This window comes from Scyliorhinus torazame, chromosome 2, assembly GCF_047496885.1.
Source record: "Scyliorhinus torazame isolate Kashiwa2021f chromosome 2, sScyTor2.1, whole genome shotgun sequence".
NCBI classification, from domain to species: Eukaryota; Metazoa; Chordata; class Chondrichthyes; order Carcharhiniformes; family Scyliorhinidae; genus Scyliorhinus; species Scyliorhinus torazame.
The window spans coordinates 391,512,270-391,530,423 of NC_092708.1; the positions used below are offsets into that span (position 1 = coordinate 391,512,270).

Genomic DNA, 18,154 nt, shown 5'->3' on the forward strand with positions numbered 1-18,154 from the left:
GCCAATATCTTCAGAAACAAACTTTTCATCGGTTTTATTTGTGGCATGCTGTGTTGGCACCACATGACAGGGATCACGTCATGAGCATAATCAAGCATAATCAATTGAAAGATGTACATCTGGAAAGAACATTTGGGGCCTCAGGTGGTGAGGCGAGAGAAGGTAAAAGATCAGGAGGTGGATTCGCCGCCACCTGCTGCCGCTAGCGGGGTTCCTGATCTGGCGGAGAATCGAGCGTCGGGATAAATCCGGCGCCGATCCCGTTCTGATGCTCTGGTCCCACCAGCAGCGGCAGTGAACCGTGCGCCAGTGGGAGGATGCATCAGGGTCGCTTGCACCGATTTGCATCTGATTAAAGGGCTGGAAGCCCGATTCTCCAGGCCACCGTGATGCTCCAAGATTTTCAGCCGGGATTCACGTGGACGTGAATTGGTGCAGGTATTTTTTTTAAAAATTCGTTCATGGCGCATGGGCATTACCCATCCCTAATTGCCCTCAAGGGTGCAGTTAAGAGTCGACCACATTGCTTTGGGTCTGGAGTCACATGTAGGCCAGACCTGGTATGGACGACAGATTTCCTTCCCTAAAGGACATTGGTGAACGAGGTGGGTTTTTACGACAATCAACAATTGTTCCATGGCCATCAAGTTCCATGGACTTTTAATTCCAGATTTTTATTGAATTCAAATTTCACCATCTACAGTGGTGGGATTGGAACCTGGGTCCCCAGAGCATTACTCTGGCTCTCTGGTTTACTAGTCCAGTGACAATACCACGGTGCTATCGCCTCCCCTGACAAGCGTGGCCCTGACTTGTTGAACCCACGGTAGGTCAAGGGGGCTAAGTGTGTAATGTAAGTGCCCCAAAGACTATTGGAGGGCCACCTCCTCCCCACAATGCAAATCCTGCCCCCCAGCCCCCACATCAGACGCCTATCAGATCCCCAACAGAGACCCTTCCATCAGATGTCTCAACTGAGGCTCTCAACAGAGACACCCAGTCCCTATCAGACCCCCATCAGAGACCCCCGTTAGACTCCCCCATCAGACCCCCAAGAGACCCTCCCAACAGAGCCTCCCCAGTGCCCCAACTGCACCCTCCCCCCATCAGATCCTCCCATTACAGACCTGACTGAAAGCTGAAGAGCAGTCCTGTATGTTGAAAAATCAATGCATTTTAACTTACCCTTTCCCACCACCTGTTGCCTCAGACAGAAGTTTTAAAACAACAACTGTTACAAGTATCAGAGGGGTTTTCGAAAATCCAGTATACTTCAAAGGGCTTGAAATCACTTGACAGCCTTTGAAATGCAGATATCCATTAAAATTCACACAGCAATACATGGCATTAGCCAATGATTGTCAGTTGTATTACTTCAGAGACAGCTACGTATGAATGAATCTCCATTATCCGGATTTGATGCGAACCACAATGTTTATAAACTCTCTTGCTATGATTGACAGCCCCTCGCTACGTCAAAGGCAGCTAAGTGCTTCCTGCTATGAAAAAGAGGAAGACTGATTTTGGGGAGGGACCGGGGGTCTCTGTTGGGCTTCTGAAGGGGGGAGTCTGATGGGAGATATGATGGGGTGGCGGTCTGATGGGGGGGGGTCTGATTGGGATATCTGTTGGGAGTCTGATGGGAGAGGATGCCCCTTCTTGTTGGGGGCGGGGGGGGGGGGGTCAGTGGCAGAGTTTGCATTGTGGGTGGAAGGGGGGTCAGCTACCGGACCTTGGTATTGGCCCGCCAAAATAGCAGCCCGATTCCAGGATTCCGAAAGAATCCCACAAGCTCCCCATCATGCACAAATTTGCATGGAGAAGGGGAGTGAGTCACTCCTGGGCGCTGCTTCTAGCGCCAGCAGAGACCAGGTGTAATTCTACTCCAGTCGGGGCACTTAGCCTCCAGAATGGAGAATCTAGCCCCAGCAAAAAAAGCAAGAGGGTAGCCAGGGAAAGGGTTGGCCCACTGAAGGATAGGCAAGGGAATCTATGTGTAGAGCCAGAGGAAATGGGCGAGGTACTAAATGAATACTTTGCATCAGTATTCACCAAAGAGAAGGAATTGGGAGATGTTGAGTCTGGAGAAGGGGGTGTAGATAGCCTGGGTCACATTGTGATCCAAAAAGACGAGGTGTTGGGTGTCTTAAAAAATATTAAGGTAGATAAGTCCCCAGGGCCTGATGGGATCTACCCCAGAATACTGAAGGAGGCTGGAGAGGAAATTGCTGAGGCCTTGACAGAAATCTTTGGATCCTCGCTGTCTTCAGGGGATGTCCCGGAGGACTGGAGAATAGCCAATGTTGTTCCTCTGTTTAAGAAGGGTAGCAAGGATAATCCCGGGAACTACAGGCCGGTGAGCCTTACTTCAGTGGTAGGGAAATTACTGGAGAGAATTCTTCGAGACAGGATCTACTCCCATTTGGAAGCAAATGGACGTATTAGTGAGAGGCAGCACGGTTTTGTGAAGGGGAGGTCGTGTCTCACTAACTTGATAGAGTTTTTCGAGGAGGTCACTAAGATGATTGATGCAGGTAGGGCAGTAGATGTTGTCTATATGGACTTCAGTAAGGCCTTTGACAAGGTCCCTCATGGTAGACTAGTACAAAAGGTGAAGTCACACGGGATCAGGGGTGAACTGGCAAGGTGGATACAGAACTGGCTAGGCCATAGAAGGCAGAGGGTAGCAATGGAGGGATGCTTTTCTAATTGGAGGGCTGTGACCAGTGGTGTTCCACAGGGATCAGTGCTGGGACCTTTGCTGTTTGTAGTATATATAAATGATTTGGAGGAAAATGTAACTGGTCTGATTAGTAAGTTTGCAGAAGACACAAAGGTTGGTGGAATTGCGGATAGCGATGAGGACTGTCTGAGGATACAGCAGGATTTAGATTGTCTGGAGACTTGGGCGGAGAGATGGCAGATGGAGTTTAATCCGGACAAATGTGAGGTAATGCATTTTGGAAGGGCTAATGCAGGTAGGGAATATACAGTGAATGGTAGAACCCTCAAGAGTATTGAAAGTCAAAGAGATCTAGGAGTACAGGTCCACAGGTCATTGAAAGGGGCAACACAGGTGGAGAAGGTAGTCAAGAAGGCATACGGCATGCTTGCCTTCATTGGCCGGGGCATTGAGTATAAGAATTGGCAAGTCATGTTGCAGCTGTATAGAACCTTAGTTAGGCCACACTTGGAGTATAGTGTTCAATTCTGGTCGCCACACTACCAGAAGGATGTGGAGGCTTTAGAGAGGGTGCAGAAGAGATTTACCAGAATGTTGCCTGGTATGGAGGGCATAAGCTATGAGGAGCGATTGAATAAACTCGGTTTGTTCTCACTGGAACGAAGGAGGTTGAGGGGCGACCTGATAGAGGTATACAAAATTATGAGGGGCATAGACAGAGTGGATAGTCAGAGGCGTTTCCCCAGGGTAGAGGGGTCAATTACTAGGGGGCATAGGTTTAAGGTGAGAGGGGCAAGGTTTAGAGTAGATGTACGAGGCAAGTTTTTTACGCAGAGGGTAGTGGGTGCCTGGAACTCACTACCGGAGAAGGTAGTGGAAGCAGGGACGATAGGGACATTTAAGGGGCATCTTGACAAATATATGATTAGGATGGGAATAGAAGGATACGGACCCAGGAAGTGTAGAAGATTGTAGTTTAGTCGGGCAGTATGGTCGGCACGGGCTTGGAGGGCCGAAGGGCCTGTTCCTGTGCTGTACATTTCTTTGTTCTTTGTTCTTAGGTGTTACATCTTCTACTTTTGCATGGAAAGGTGCCTCGAGAAGGGGAGGGGATGTTGGGGCTGGTTGAGCAGAGGACCAAGGTATTATGGACGGAGGACTCCTGCCAAACACAGATAGGGGAATCTTTGACTGAGGAAAAGGAAGACATACGAAGGTACAAATAGGGGCAGAATTAGAGTACATGGTGCGTCAAGCTGTCATCAAATACGGGTGCAGATTGATCTTCAGCTTCAACATCACTTCCCTGCCCATTCCCATATCTCCTGAGAAACCAAATATCTGCCTATTCCAGCCTTAAATATATTCAACGAAGGAGCATCCTTAATCCTCTGGGGCAGAGAATTCCAAAGATTCACAAACCTTTTAGGGTGAAGCAATTTCCCCTCATCTTCATCTTAATGCCTGGTCTGGAGAGTGTTAACTATGCAGAGAGGCTGAATAGACTCGGACTGTTTTCATTAGAACGCCAGAGCTGGAGGGGCGACCTGATAGAGGTCCACAAGATTATATGGGGCATTGATAGAGTGGATGGGCAGACACTCATTCCCAGGGTGGAGGGGTCAGTCACCAGGGGGCATAGGTTTAAGGTCAGGGGAGCAAAGTTTAGAGGAGATGTGCGAAGCAGGTGTTTTACGCAGAGGGTGGTGAGTGCCTGGAACGCGTTGCCAGGGGAGGTTGTGGAAGCAGATACATTAACGGTTTTAAAAGGCATCTCGACAAATGCATGGACAGGATGGGTATAAAGGGATACGGCACTAGGAAGTGCTGAGGGTTTTGGCAAAGGTTGGTATCATGACCGGTACAGGCTTGGAGGGCCGAAGGGCCTGTTCCTGTGCTGTATTGTTCTTTGTTCTTTCTTATCCTAGATTCCCCAGCCCAGGTGAACAACCCTCTCAGTGTGAGCTCTGACAAAGAGTCATCCAGACTCGAAATGTTAGCTTCCCTCTCCATAGATGCTGTCAGACCGGCTGATTGTCCAGTATTTTCTGTTTTTGTTCCTCTCAGTGTCTACCAGGTCTAGCCCCCTCAGAATCCTGTACATTTCAATGAAATCAGCTCTCATTCTTCCAGACTCCAGAGAATAGAGACCCAATTTACTCAGCCTTTTTTCACAGAACAATCCGTTCCTCCAGGGACCCATCTAATGAAACTTTGCTGTGTCCGTATATTCTCCCTTAAATATGAAGGCCAGATCTGCAGTCAATGTTCCAGGTGTGATCTCACCAAAGCCCTATACAATTGTATTTCAAAGAAGTTTCCCTCATTCTGAGTGTTTCGTCGATATATAGGGCTCGCGATTCAATGGAAAAATTTCTAAATGTCAATTTGGGCGTGTTTGGTAGGGTGTTTCTCTACGGCTGTGTTGTGGAGATTGAGGCCCAAATTCAACCAGAAATGAACCCCCCACGCGCTTCCCATCATTACTGGTTGTCTCGCTGACTGATTTGTTGGACTCCTGCCTCAGCAGCTTGCCGCTGACAAGGGGGAAGTGCTTTTAAACGCGCCCTCACCACTCACTCCCAGTCAACACTCAAACATGGCAGTACGCAGACCTGCTCCTCGCTTTGGGGATACCGACATGGCCGGGCTTCTCGACACCGCCGATGAGAGACGGGGCATCCTGTTCCCCCAAGGGGGTCAGAGGTCCAGCATTTAGGTCAGCAATGCCGTCTGGGGGTCACCTCCCCACCCCCACGAATCACTGACACCTCGCACCCTCCTCACATCCGATCTTCATGCTTGGTCTTCAGCACCCCCTGTCACCCATCAGCACAACCCCTTCACGTCCAGGTGTGATGCCCACACATATCACCTGCTATAGACTCCCCTGACGCATCACCGGGTGGCTCACCATGCCCTCACTATGTCCCCTCAGGAGAAGATAGTTCATAATAAGCGGGAAAGGACCAAGTCGGAAGGAGAGATGCCGTAGATCCGAGTCCTGAACTCCTGTGAGGAACGGGCCATTGAGATCGCAGGGTTGTCCGAGGAGAGAGCAGTCACCGAGAGCGAGGTTGGCCTGTGGCAGAGAGGTGAGGATCCACTGGCCCTTCGCTCAGATGACTTCTCTCAAGCGAGTTGTTCATGCCAGACAAAATGATCCCTCCCTCTCACTGACCACATGCTCATTGTCCAGCAGGATTTTTATCTGACGAGCCCGGGCCGTCTGGAGTCAGACCACACTGTCTTCGCCACCCCCCACCCCCCCCCCCCCCCCGCCCGCCACCGCCCAAGAGAACACCTTAACACCTTGGGGAAGAGCTCCGAGGAGACCACCATTGAGGTGTTACAGATCTCACCCCCACCTTCCATCAGTCGGGAGGGAGTTACCCAAAGATTCCTCAACATTGACACCGGTCTCCATGAAGCCTCGTGGCATCAGGTCAAACAAGGACAAGGAAACTTCTGCTGATTATCAAGTACTTCTCCCTCTCCCATCCCCTCAGCTGAGGAATCAGTACTCCATGTTGAACGCCGCTTGGAGGAAGCACTGAGCATGGTTAGAATGCAAAATGTACACTAGGTGGGGGACGTCAATGTCCATCACCAAGAGTGGCTCATTGGCACCACTACTGACCGAGCTGGTTGAGTCGGACAGGACATAGCTGTTGACGAGGTCTGCGACAGGTGGTGAGGGAACCCACAAAAGGGAAAAACATACTTAACCTCATCCTCACCAATCAGCCTGTCCATCTGTCCATGCTAGTATCAGGAGCAGTGACCATCTTTTGGTGACAAAGTCCTGTCTTTACACTGAGATACCCTCCATCATGCTATGTGGAACTACCGCTGTGCTAAATGGGATAGACTTCAAACAGCTCTATCACCTCAAGACTAGTCATCCATGAGGCCCTGTGGGCCATCAGCAGCAGCAGAATTGGAGTCAACCACAATCTGCAACCTCATAGCCGGGCATATCCCCCACACTACCATTACCACCAATCCAAGGGACCAGCCCCGGTTCAGAGACGATTGCAGGAGAGCATGCCCAGACATACCAGACATACCTAAAGATGGTGTCAACTTGGTGAAGCTACAACACAGGATTACCTGCGCGCCAAACAGGATAAGCAGCAAGTAATAGACAGAGCGAAGCGATTCCAAAACAAATGGATCAGATCTAAGCTCTGCAGTCCTGCCATATCCAGTTGTGAATGGTGGTGGACAATTAAACAACTCACTGGAGGAGGAGGCTTCACGAGAACATGGTGGTTAGCACTGTTGCTTCAGAGCTCCAAGGTCCCAGGTTTGATTCCCGGCTTGGTTCACTGTCTGTGCGGAGTCTGCACAGTTTAGAAATATGAGAGGTGATCTCATTGAAACTTACAAAATTCTTACAGGGTTGGACAGGGTAGATGTAGGAAGCTTTTTTTTCCTGGCTGGATGGGGAAGGGATTGGGGGTGGGGGGGGTTGCTGGTGGCGGTAGTCTAAGAACCAAGGGACAGGCTCAGAAAATGTGGCATGGTAGCACAGTGGTTAGCATTGTTACTTTACAGCGCCAGGGTCCCGGGTTCGATTCCCGGCTTGGGTCACTGTCTGTGCAGAGTCTGCACATTCTCCCCATGTCTGCTGGGGTTTCTCCGGGTGCTCCGGTTTCCTCCTACAAGTCCTGAAAGGCGTGCTTGTTAGGTAATTTTAACATTCTGAATTCTCCCTCCGTGTACCTGAACAGGCGCCAGAGTGTGGCGACTAGGGGCTTTTCACAGTAACTTCATTGCCGTGTTAATGTTAGCCTACTTGTGACACGAATAAATGTTATTATTATTATCCCAATCCTTACCGATGAAAGAGCCCAGCACATCAGCACAAAAGACAAGGCTGAAGCATTTACAACAGTTTTCAGCCAGAAGTGCTAAGTGGATGATCCATCTCGGCCTCCTCCAGAAATCCCCAGCATCACAGATACTAATCCCCATCCGCCAGGTTCACATTTTTCAAAAGGAGTATTAATCAGCGCCAGTGTGACTGCTTGCTGGGGAGGCCGTTGGATATGGGATGGCTCCTGTTAATTGTATGGAAATAGGGCTTAAGTGCTGATGATTGGTTTTTAGCCACTCTACGGCGAGGTCCCAATTTCGACGATGGCAGTGGGCCAGTTGCATCACAAACGTTATGGCGCCTGGCGCGGTTTTTGTTTTCTGCCTCTCCCACTAGTCACCGGCCTCGTCATGCTCCAGCGAGAGCGCACTCTGTGTCTTCTCTAAGTTCTTAATATAGGGGATGATTCTCCCAAAGAATAGCTAAGGGCACGATTTTAAACCCCCATTGCACCCGCTGTACCTCCCGCTATTCCTGGAGAATAGTTGGGGAACCCGTAAATGTGATTACGCCTGTCCCCAAACAAAGCGCAATGCTCCTGGCACGCAGCACCCAATGCGATCATAAGACATAGGAGCAGAATTTGGTCATTTGGCCCATCGAGTCTGCTCTGCCATTCAATCATGGCCATGTTTCTCATCCCCATTCTTCTGCCTTCTCCTCGTAACCCCCAATCCCCTTATTAATCAAGAACTTATCTATCTCTGTCTTAAAGACACTCAGTGATTTGGCCTCCGCAGCTTTCTCCGGCAAAGAGTTGCACAGATTCACCACCCTCTGGCTGAAGAAATTCCTCCTCATCTCTGTTTTAAAGGATCGTCCCTTTAGTCTGAGATGGTGTCCTCTGCTTCTAGTTTTTCCTACAAGTGGAAACATTCTCTACACGTCCACTCTATCCAGGCCTCGCAGTATCCTGTAAGTTTCAATAAGATTCCCCCTCATCCTTTTAAACTCCAACGAGTACAGACCCAGAGTCCTCAACCACTCCTCATATGACAAGCTCTTCATTCCGGGGATCACTCTTGTGAACCTCCTCTGGACCCTTTTCAAGGCCAACACATCCTTCCTTAGATAGGGGGCCCAAAATTACTCATACTACTCCAAATGGGGCCTGACCCGAGCCTTATACAGCCTCAGAAGTACCTCCCTGCTTTTATATTCTAGTCCTCTCGACATGAATGCTAACATTGCATTTGCCTTCCTAACTGCCGACTGAACCTGTACGGTAACCTTAGAGAATCTTGAACCAGGACTCCTAAGTCCCTTTGTGCTTCTGATTTCCTAAGCCTTTCCCCATTTAGAAAATAGTCTATGCCTCCGTTCCTCCTTCCAAAGTGCATAACCTCACACTTTTCCACATTGTATTCCATTTGCCACTTCGCCCACTCTCCTAGCCTGTCCACGGTCTTCTCCAGTCCGCCTGCTTCCTCAATACTATTTGTCCCTCTGCAAATCTTTGTACCATCTGCAAACTTAGCAACAGTGCCTTCAGTTCCTTCTTCCAGATCATTAATGTATATTGTGAAAAGTTGTGATCCCAACTCCAACCCCTGAGGCACACTAGTCACCGGCTGCCATCCTGAAAAAGACACTTTTATCCCCACTCTCTGTCTTCTGCCAGTCAGCCAATCCTCTACCCATGCCAGGATCTTACCCTTAACACCATGGGCTCTTAATTTATTTATTAGCCTCCTATACGGCACCTTGTCAAAGGCCTTCTGGAAATCTAAATAGATAACAAACACTGGTTCTCCATTGTCTAACTTCTTTGTTACCTCCCCAAAGAATTCCAACAAATTTGTCAGACATGACCTCCCCTTGACGAAGCCATGCTGACTCAGTCATATTTTATCATGTACTTCCAAGTACTCCGCAATCTCATCTTTAATAATGGATTCCAAAATGTTACCGAAGTCAGGCTAACTGACCTGACCGGTGTTACAGTCGCCATTTTCCAGTCCTATGGGACCCTCCCGACCTCCAGTGATTCCTGAAATATCACCACCAATGCCTCCGCAATTTCCTCAGCTATCTCTTTTAGGACCCTGGGGTGTAGTCCATCCGGTCCAGGTGATTTATCCACCTTCAGACCTTTCAGTTTCCCCAGAACCTTCTCCTTAGTGATGGCCACTACACTCACCTCTGTCCCCTGATTCTGCTGGAGCTCTGGCATCCCACTGGTATCTTCCACCATGAAGACTGTGCAAAGTAACTATTCAGTTCATCTGCCAATTCTTTGTTTCCTATTATTACTTCTCCAGCCTCATTTTCCAGGGATCCAATGTCTATTCTTGCCTTTCTCTTATCTTTTATATATTGAAAAAACTCTTGCTATCTTCTTTTATATTACTAGCTAGCTTGCACTCATTTTTCATCTTCTCCTCCCTTATTGCTTTTCAGTTGTCCTCTGCTTGCTTTTAAAGGCTCCCCAATCCTCTGGCTTCTCACTAATCCTCGCCATCTTGTGCTTTTTCTTTAGCTTTTATGCTGTCCCTGAGTTCCCTCATCAGCCATGGATGCCTTGTCCTCCCCTTAGCATGTTTCCTCCTCCTTGGGGTGAATTTCTGTTGTGCCTCCCAAATAACCCCCTAAAACTCCTGCCATTGCTGTTCCACTGTCTTCCCTGCTAGGCTCCTTTTCCAATCAACTCTGGTCAGCTTCTCCCTCATGTCGTTGTAGTTCCCCTTATTTAATTGTAATATCGTTATAGCTGATTTAAATGAGTCTTTAAACTTACTTAAAAGATGCTCAGCCTACTCGAGGCAGATTTTCTGGCTTCCGGGATTGACTGCACACAACACAACTGAGTGGCCATGGTTTACACTGTCACTCTGGCGGGGCCTCCCAGAGCCAGGAACCAGGAACAGATCGGGCGCCATCTTCAAATGCTGCCCCGACAAGCGCTGCAGTCTAACGGCCCCCACCCCACATGACGGACACCTTGGGGGGGCTCTCCCCCATTGTCCGACATTCATCTGCAGTATCACCCAGCATCCCCCCACCCCCAACATTCATCGCCGGCATTTCCCCTTTCCCCTCCACCTCCCATGATCCACCATACAGATAAGCACCCCCCTCTCTTGGGGCTTCAACGAGGGTCCGGCCCTGGTACTGCCCCCGGCACGGGTTGGCACTGACAGGCTGGTAATACCAAGTTGGCAGTGCCAACCTGTGCGAGAGGAGAGTGCTCGACATTGGTAGGCCTTTTTGCTGGTGGTGGGATTCTCTGGTTCCGCCGGCAGCGCACCCCCGCTTGTGGGTTTCCTGGTGGCACGGGGTATCTTCAGTGGTGGTCCTCATTTACAGTGGCAGGAGTGAATGGCACGATGCCTCCTGACGCTGAGAAACATGCAGCTGGAGGTCCACCACATCACTAAATATCTGCGTCACCCACCACCCCCTCCCCACCCCCTGTCCCCAGACCACACAGGCATGACCAGTCTCCCCCATCATCCGAATCGGTGATTCAGCACCCACCCTAAAAAATGAGCGCTACCACGTCTGTGGCGCCCCCATTCAGCCCGCCCCTTCAGCTCCCCTCTTTCAGTATTCCACTCATCGCAGCCTGCAAACTTGAAAATGCTCCATTCGTCCCCACCCTTTTCTTCCAGTCCATTAATCAATCCTCTTTCTCTGCTAATCTATTTCCCCCAACTCCATGTGGACCTATCTGGGGAATAACCTGTTGTGTGGCATCTTAGCGAATGCATTTGGGAAATCGAAGTATACGTCTGCTCGTCTCCCTGCTAATTATATCCTCAAAAATCTCATAAATGTGTCAAACATGATTTCCTTTTCAAAAATCATGTTGACTTTGATCACACTATTGCTTTTGAAGTGCATTGCTAAGATTTTCTTCATCATAGATTCCGGCACTTTCCCAATATCTGCATCAGGCTATCTGGCCGATTTCCCTCTTTCCTTTCTCCCTACTTGCTTTAGAAAGGATGCTTTGGATTGGTTGAATTTCCCGAACCACCAGCACTGGCTTCTGCCTTCTGCTGCTGGTCCTAAGGACTGTACGCAATTACAGTGTGGGAAGAACTTTTAAAAAACTATTTCATGGGATGTCTGTCAAAGCCTGCATTTATTGCCCATCCACACTTGCCCTTGAACTGAACATTTCGGAGGACAGTTAAGAGTCAACCACATTGATGTGGGGCTGGAGTCACATATAGGCCACTGAAGACCCTTTTTTGTCTTGGGTTTTGTAATGTTTGCATGTAGAGTTGGACTGTAATTATTTGCACCTACCTCTCAGAACGATGATCCAACATATTCATGTCATTCGAAGAAATTCTAAACTCGCTGATTCTGATCTTCTCTTCAGAATTCATCTCAATGGAATAATATACGTATACCATTCCTGTGTATTTGAATTTAGGGTGAAATGCTAAACCCAGAAATCCTCGCTCGTCACCTTCCCAGGGAGAGGTTAGGACTGCCTGAGTAATGTTCAAAAATGGCTTCTCAATTCTGGCCTTGTTGTGCAGATATGCCCATACAATGCCAATTTGTTCAGCGATAAAAAAACGATGAGTTCCATCATTTGCATGTACCATAGCAACAGGATTGCGTAGACCATTTGCTATTTCCTCTAGGCACAGTTGGAGACAGCCATCATAGCCAGCCATCACCGACCCAAGGTTTTTGGTCAGATTGTTGTTGGACAGCACGCGGGGGAAGCAATAATCTGGGTCCTGTAGTTGTAAGGCTTCACAGAATTTGTTTCTGTTAGATACAAGGTCCAGAAGGTTTCTGTCTTCCACTAAAGAACGCACGGTTGTCTTGCATTTATTCCAGAAATCAATGCAATATTCGCCACAAAGACCAGGCAACAGCCTCACTGGGGTTGTTGGATCTTCTGCATCGTATAAATGAGCAGCATATGGAGAACATTCCTAGAATAGAAACAGATCAAGATCAAATAAATACCATGGGCGAAATTCTCCGGTATCGGTGCGATGTCCGCCGACTGGCGCCAAAAACGGCACAAATCAGCCGGGCATTGCGCCGCCCCGAAGGTGCGGAATCCTCTGCATCTTGGGGGGCCCAGCCCTAACCTTGAGGGGCTAGGCCCGCGCCGGACTGACTTCCGCCCCGCCAGCTGGTGGAAGTGGCCCGTCAGCTGGCGCGGAAATGACATTGCCGGGCGGCGCATGCACGGGAGCGTTAGCGGCCGCTCACGGCATCCCCGCGCATGCGCTGTGGAGGGAGTCTCTTCCGCCTCCGCCATGGTGGAGACCGTGGAGAAGGCGGAAGGAAAAGAGTGCCCCCACGGCACAGGCCCGCCAGCGGGTCGGTGGGACCCGATCGTGGGCCAGGCCACCGTGGGGGCACCCCCTGGGGCCAGATCGCCCCACGCCCCCCCCCCCAGGACCCCGGAGCCCGCCCGCGCCACCTTGTCCCGCCGGTAAGGTGGGTGGTTTAATCCACGCCGGCGGGACAGGCATTCCAGCAGCGGGACTTCGGCCCATCCTGGCCGGAGAATCACGGGGGGCCGCCAACCGGCGCGGCGCGATTCCCGCCCCCGCCCAATCTCCGGTGCCGGAGAATTCGGCAACCGGCGGGGGCGGGATTCACGCCAGCCCCCGGCGATTCTCCGACCCGGCGGGGGGTCGGAGAATCTCGCCCCATATTAGCAACAATAAATTGCATTCATAAATATGTTGCATATAAGCAGCGTGCCCAGGTGACAAGAAGATACTGAGCAAGTTGGAGAAATGTAAAAGGCATGGTCAAAGAGGTACATTTTGAGGAGGTTTTTTTGAGTTGGGTGAAGTGTAGGAAAAAGATGGCTGAAGGGCTCACTACCAATCTTAGAATGAAAGGAATGAAACACCCTGAATATGAAGAGTGGCATGTTTCCGCTTGTTATGCAGCATTGGAGAAGAGTGGAGTGAGCCTAAGGAGACATTTAAACATCTGAACAAAGACACTAGGCAATGAAAAATGAAGAGAGGATTGTTGCATCAGGGGTGCATGAAACATAGTGCAGTATACAAAGCCAGTGGCAGAGTTCTGAATACGTTGGGAGTCAGGAGGGCGAAGCTATGTACTCATTTTCCCCTCCTAACACCACTGCTAACTCCTGCTGCTGGTTTTTAAAAATTAATTTATGGGATATGGGCATCACTGGCTTGGCCAGCATTTTTTGCCCATCGTTAGCTGCTCTTCAGAAGGTGGTGGTGAGCTGCCTCCTTGAATCACTGCAGTCCCTGAGATGCAGGTACATCCACTGTGCTGTTAGCGGGGGAGTTCCAGGATTGTGACCGTGACAATGAAGGAACGGCGATATATTTCCAAGTCAGGGTGGTGAGTGACTTGGAGGGGAATCTCCAGGTGGTGGGGTTCCCAGGTATCTGCTGCTCTTGTCCTTCTAGATGGTAGTGGTTGTTGGTTTGGAAGTTACCTGAGGAACCTTGGTGAGTTACTGCAGTGCATCTTGTGGATGGTACATATGGCTGCCACTGTTCATCGCTGGTGGAGGGAGTGAATGTTGATGGAAAGGGTAGCAATGAAGCGGGGCTGCATTGTCCTGAATGGTGTCGAGCTTCTTGAATGTTATTGGAGCTGCACTCATCCAGGCAAGTGGAGAGTATCCCATTACACTCCTGACTTGTTCCTTGTGGATGGTGGACAGGATTTGGGGGGTCAGGAGGTGAGTTACTCGCCGTAGTATTCCTAGCCTTTGACCTGCTCTGGTAGCCACAGTATTAATGTGGCTAGTCCAGTTCAGTTTCTGATCAATGGTAACCCCCAGGATGTTGATTGTGGGGGATTCAGCGATGGTAATGTCACTGAATGTCAAGGAGCGATGGTTAGATCCTCTCTTGTTGGAGATGGTCTTTGCCTGACACTTGTGTGGTGCGAATATAACTTGCCATTTGTTAGCCCGAGCCTGGATATTCTCCAGGTTTGCTGCATTTGGACATGTACTGCTTCATTATCTGAGTATCGCAAATGATGCTTAATGTTGTGCAGTCATCAGAACATACCCACTTCTGGGGCGTCATTCTCCGACCCCCCGCCGGGTCGGAGAATGGCCGTTGGCCGCCGTGAATCCCGCCCCCGCCCCCGCCGAAGTCTCCGGTACCGGAGATTGGGCGGGGGCGGGAATCGGGCCGCGCCGGTTGGCGGGACCCCCCGCTCAATTCTCTGGCCCGGATGGGCCGAAGTCCCGCCCAGAAATTGCCTGTCCCGCCGGCGTAAATCAAACCTGGTATTTACCGGCGGGACCAGGCGGCTTGGGCGGGCTCCGGGGTCCTGGGGGGGGCGCGGGGTGATCTGGCCCCGCGGGGTGCCCCCACGGTGGCCTGGCCCGCGATCGGGGCTCACCGATCCGCAGGCGGGTCTGTGCTGTGGGGGCACTCTTTCCCTTCCGCCTCCGCAACGGCCTCCACCATGGCGGAGGCGGAAGAGACTCTCCCCACTGCGCATGTGCGGGAAACTGTCGGCGGCCGCTGACGCTCCCGCGCATGCGCCGCATTTCCGCGTCAGCTGGCGGGGCAACAAACGCCATTTCCGCCAGCTGGCGGGGCAACAAACGCCATTTCCGCCAGCTGGCGGGGCGGCAATCCCTCCGGCGCCGGCCTAGCCCCTCAATGTTGGGGCTCGGCCCCCAAAGATGCGGAGCATTCCGCACATTTGGGCCGGCGCGATGCCCGTCTGATTGGCGCCGTTTTTGGCGCCAGTCGGCGGACATCGCGCCGTTGGGGGAGAATTTCGCCCCTGATCTTATGATGGAAGGAAGGTCACTGATGAAGCAGCTGAAGATGGTTGGGCCGAGGACAGTACCCTGAGGAACTCCTGCAGTGATGTCCTGGAGCTGAGATGATTGACCTCCAACCACCACAACCATCTTCCTTTGTGCCGGGTATGACTCCAGCCAGCGGAGAGTTTTCTACCTGATTCCCACTGACTCCAGTTTAGCTCGGGCTCTTTGATGCCATAACCAATCATATGCTGCCTTGATGTCAAGGGCAGTCACTCTCCCCTCACCTCTGGCATTCAGCTCTTTTGCGCATTTTGAACCAAGGCTGTGATGAGGTCAGGAGCTGAGTGACCCGGGCATAACCCAAACTGAGTGTCCGTGAGCAGGTTATTGCTGAGTAAGTGCCGCACTGCTGATGACTCCTTCCATCACTTTGCTGATGATGGAAAGTAGACTGATAGGGCAGTAATTGGCTGGGTTGGATTTGTCCTGTTTCTTGTGTATAGGACACACCTGGGCAGTTATTGTTGGGTGGATGCCAGTGTTGTAGCTGTACTGGAACAGCTTGGCTAGGGGTACAGCAAGTTCTAGAGCACAAGTCTTCAGTACAATTGCCGAGATATTGTCAGGGCCCACAGCCTTTGTTGCATCCAGTGTTTTCAGCCATTTCTTGATTCGCGTGGAGTGAATCATATTTGCTGTAGACTGAATCTGTGATGCTGGGGACCTCCGGGGAGACCGAGATGGATCACCCACTCGGCACTTCTGGCTGAATATTGTTGCAAATGCTTCAGCCTTGTCTTTTGCACTGATGAGCTGGGCTCCCCCATCACTGAAGATGGGGATATTTGTGGAGCCTCCTCCTCCAGTGAGTGTCTCCAGTGAGACACTATTTTCCTGGCCCTACACTCATCCCTAGAGCATCTAGAAAACAAGGACTCCTACATTAGACTCTTATTTATTGACTACAGCTCCGCCTTCAACACTATAATCCCAGCCAAGCTCATATCAAAGCTCCAAAACCTAGGACTTGGCTCCCCACTCTGCAACTGGATCCTCGATTTTCTGACCAACAGACCACAATCAGTAAGAATGAACAACAACACCTCCTCCACAATAGTCCTCAACACCGGCGCTCCGCAAGGCTGCGTACTTAGCCCCCTACTCTACTCCCTGTACACACACGACTGCGTGGCAAAACTTGGTTCCAATTCCATCTACAAGTTTGCTGACGATACGACCATAGTGGGCCAGATCTCGAATAACGATGAGTCCGAATACAGGAGGGAGATAGAGAACCTAGTGGAGTGGTGTAGCGACAACAATCTCTCCCTCAATGCCAGCAAAACTAAAGAGCTGGTAATTGACTTCAGGAAGCACACCCCTGTCAGCATCAACGGGGCCGAGGTGGAGATTGTTAGCAGTTTCAAATTCCTAGGGGTGCACATCTCCAAAAATCTGCCCTGGTCCACCCACGTCGACGCTATCACCAAGAAAGCACAACAGCGCCTCTACTTCCTCAGGAAACTAAGGAAATTCGGCATGTCCACATTGACTCTTACCAACTTTTACAGATGCACCATAGAAAGCATCCTATCAGGCTGCATCACAGCCTGGTATGGCAACTGCTCGGCCCAGGACCGCAAGAAACTTCAGAGTCGTGAACACCGCCCAGTCCATCACACAAACCTGCCTCCCATCCATTGACTCCAACTACACCTCCCGCTGCCTAGGGAAAGCGGGCAGTATAATCAAAGATCCCTCCCACCCGGCTTACTCACTCTTCCAACTTCTTCCATCGGGCAGGAGATACAGAAGTCTGAGAATACGCACGAACAGACTCAAAAACAGCATCTTCCCCACTGTCACCAGACTCCTAAATGACCTTCTTATGGACTGACTTCATTAACACTACACCCTGTATGCTTCACCCGATGCCAATGCTTATGTAGTTACATTGTATATGTTGTGTTGCCCTATTATGTATTTTCTTTTATTCCCTTTTCTTCCCATGTATTTAATGATCTGTTGAGCTGCTCGCAGAAAAATACTTTTCGCTGTACCTCGGTACACGTGACAATAAAAAAATCCAATCCAATCCAATCCAATTGTCCACTAGCATTCACGGCTGGATGTGGACTACAGATCTTAGATGTGATGCATTTGTTATGGAATTCCTTAGCTCTGTCTATTACTTATTGTTTATGCTGTTTGGCACACAAGTAATTCTGTGTTGTCACTTCACCAGGTTGACACCTCAAAGGATTTCACACAGTGGGGGAAGGAATTCTTAACCCAGTGAAGTATTCCAGACACAGTATGGAGCAATCTTCACTCACAACGTTGGAAGATGCCCTGGGCAATGTTGAGTGAAGGTGTTTACCGAGTGGTGTTCAGAGACTATGAAGTGGGTAGTCTGAACTGGGACATGTATGTGATTGTTTACAGATTGAGTAACTACGTGATAATATGAGATTGTGTCAAGTGATTTACAGACAGTGTGTGTATGCGATTGTGTTTAGTGAGTTACCAATGTTGTAATGTGTGTGCACAGTGGCTGGATTTTGCAATAAGCATAATGGGAGGCATCATTCTTGAATTATAGAATGGTTAGAGCACAGGGGCCATTCATCGTGTCTCTGCAAAAGCAATTCAGCTGGTCGAACTCCCCTGCCTTTTCCCCCTTGCCCTGCACATCTGTTCAGATAATAATTTGATGTATTTGACAGCCATGATTTATTGTGTCTCCTCAAACTCTCAAGCGGTGCATTACAGATCCTAAAAAATAATTTCTCATGTTGTTTCTAGTTCTGTTGCCAATCACTTTAAATCAGTGTCTTCGGTGATCAACCCTTATGAAAATATGAACAGTTTC

General features: G+C 50.0%; 1 protein-coding gene across 2 annotated transcripts in view; it reads right to left on the bottom strand.

Moving 5' to 3' along the window:
* The window catches only part of hhipl1 (HHIP-like 1), a 65,387-nt gene that overhangs the window by 34,864 nt on the left and 12,369 nt on the right, over positions 1 to 18,154 (bottom strand). For both annotated transcript variants that reach the window (XM_072494214.1, XM_072494220.1), the window contains exon 2: positions 11,820 to 12,466. In XM_072494214.1, coding sequence (XP_072350315.1) covers positions 11,820 to 12,466 — 647 coding nt within the window. The remainder of the gene's footprint in view (positions 1 to 11,819; positions 12,467 to 18,154) is intronic.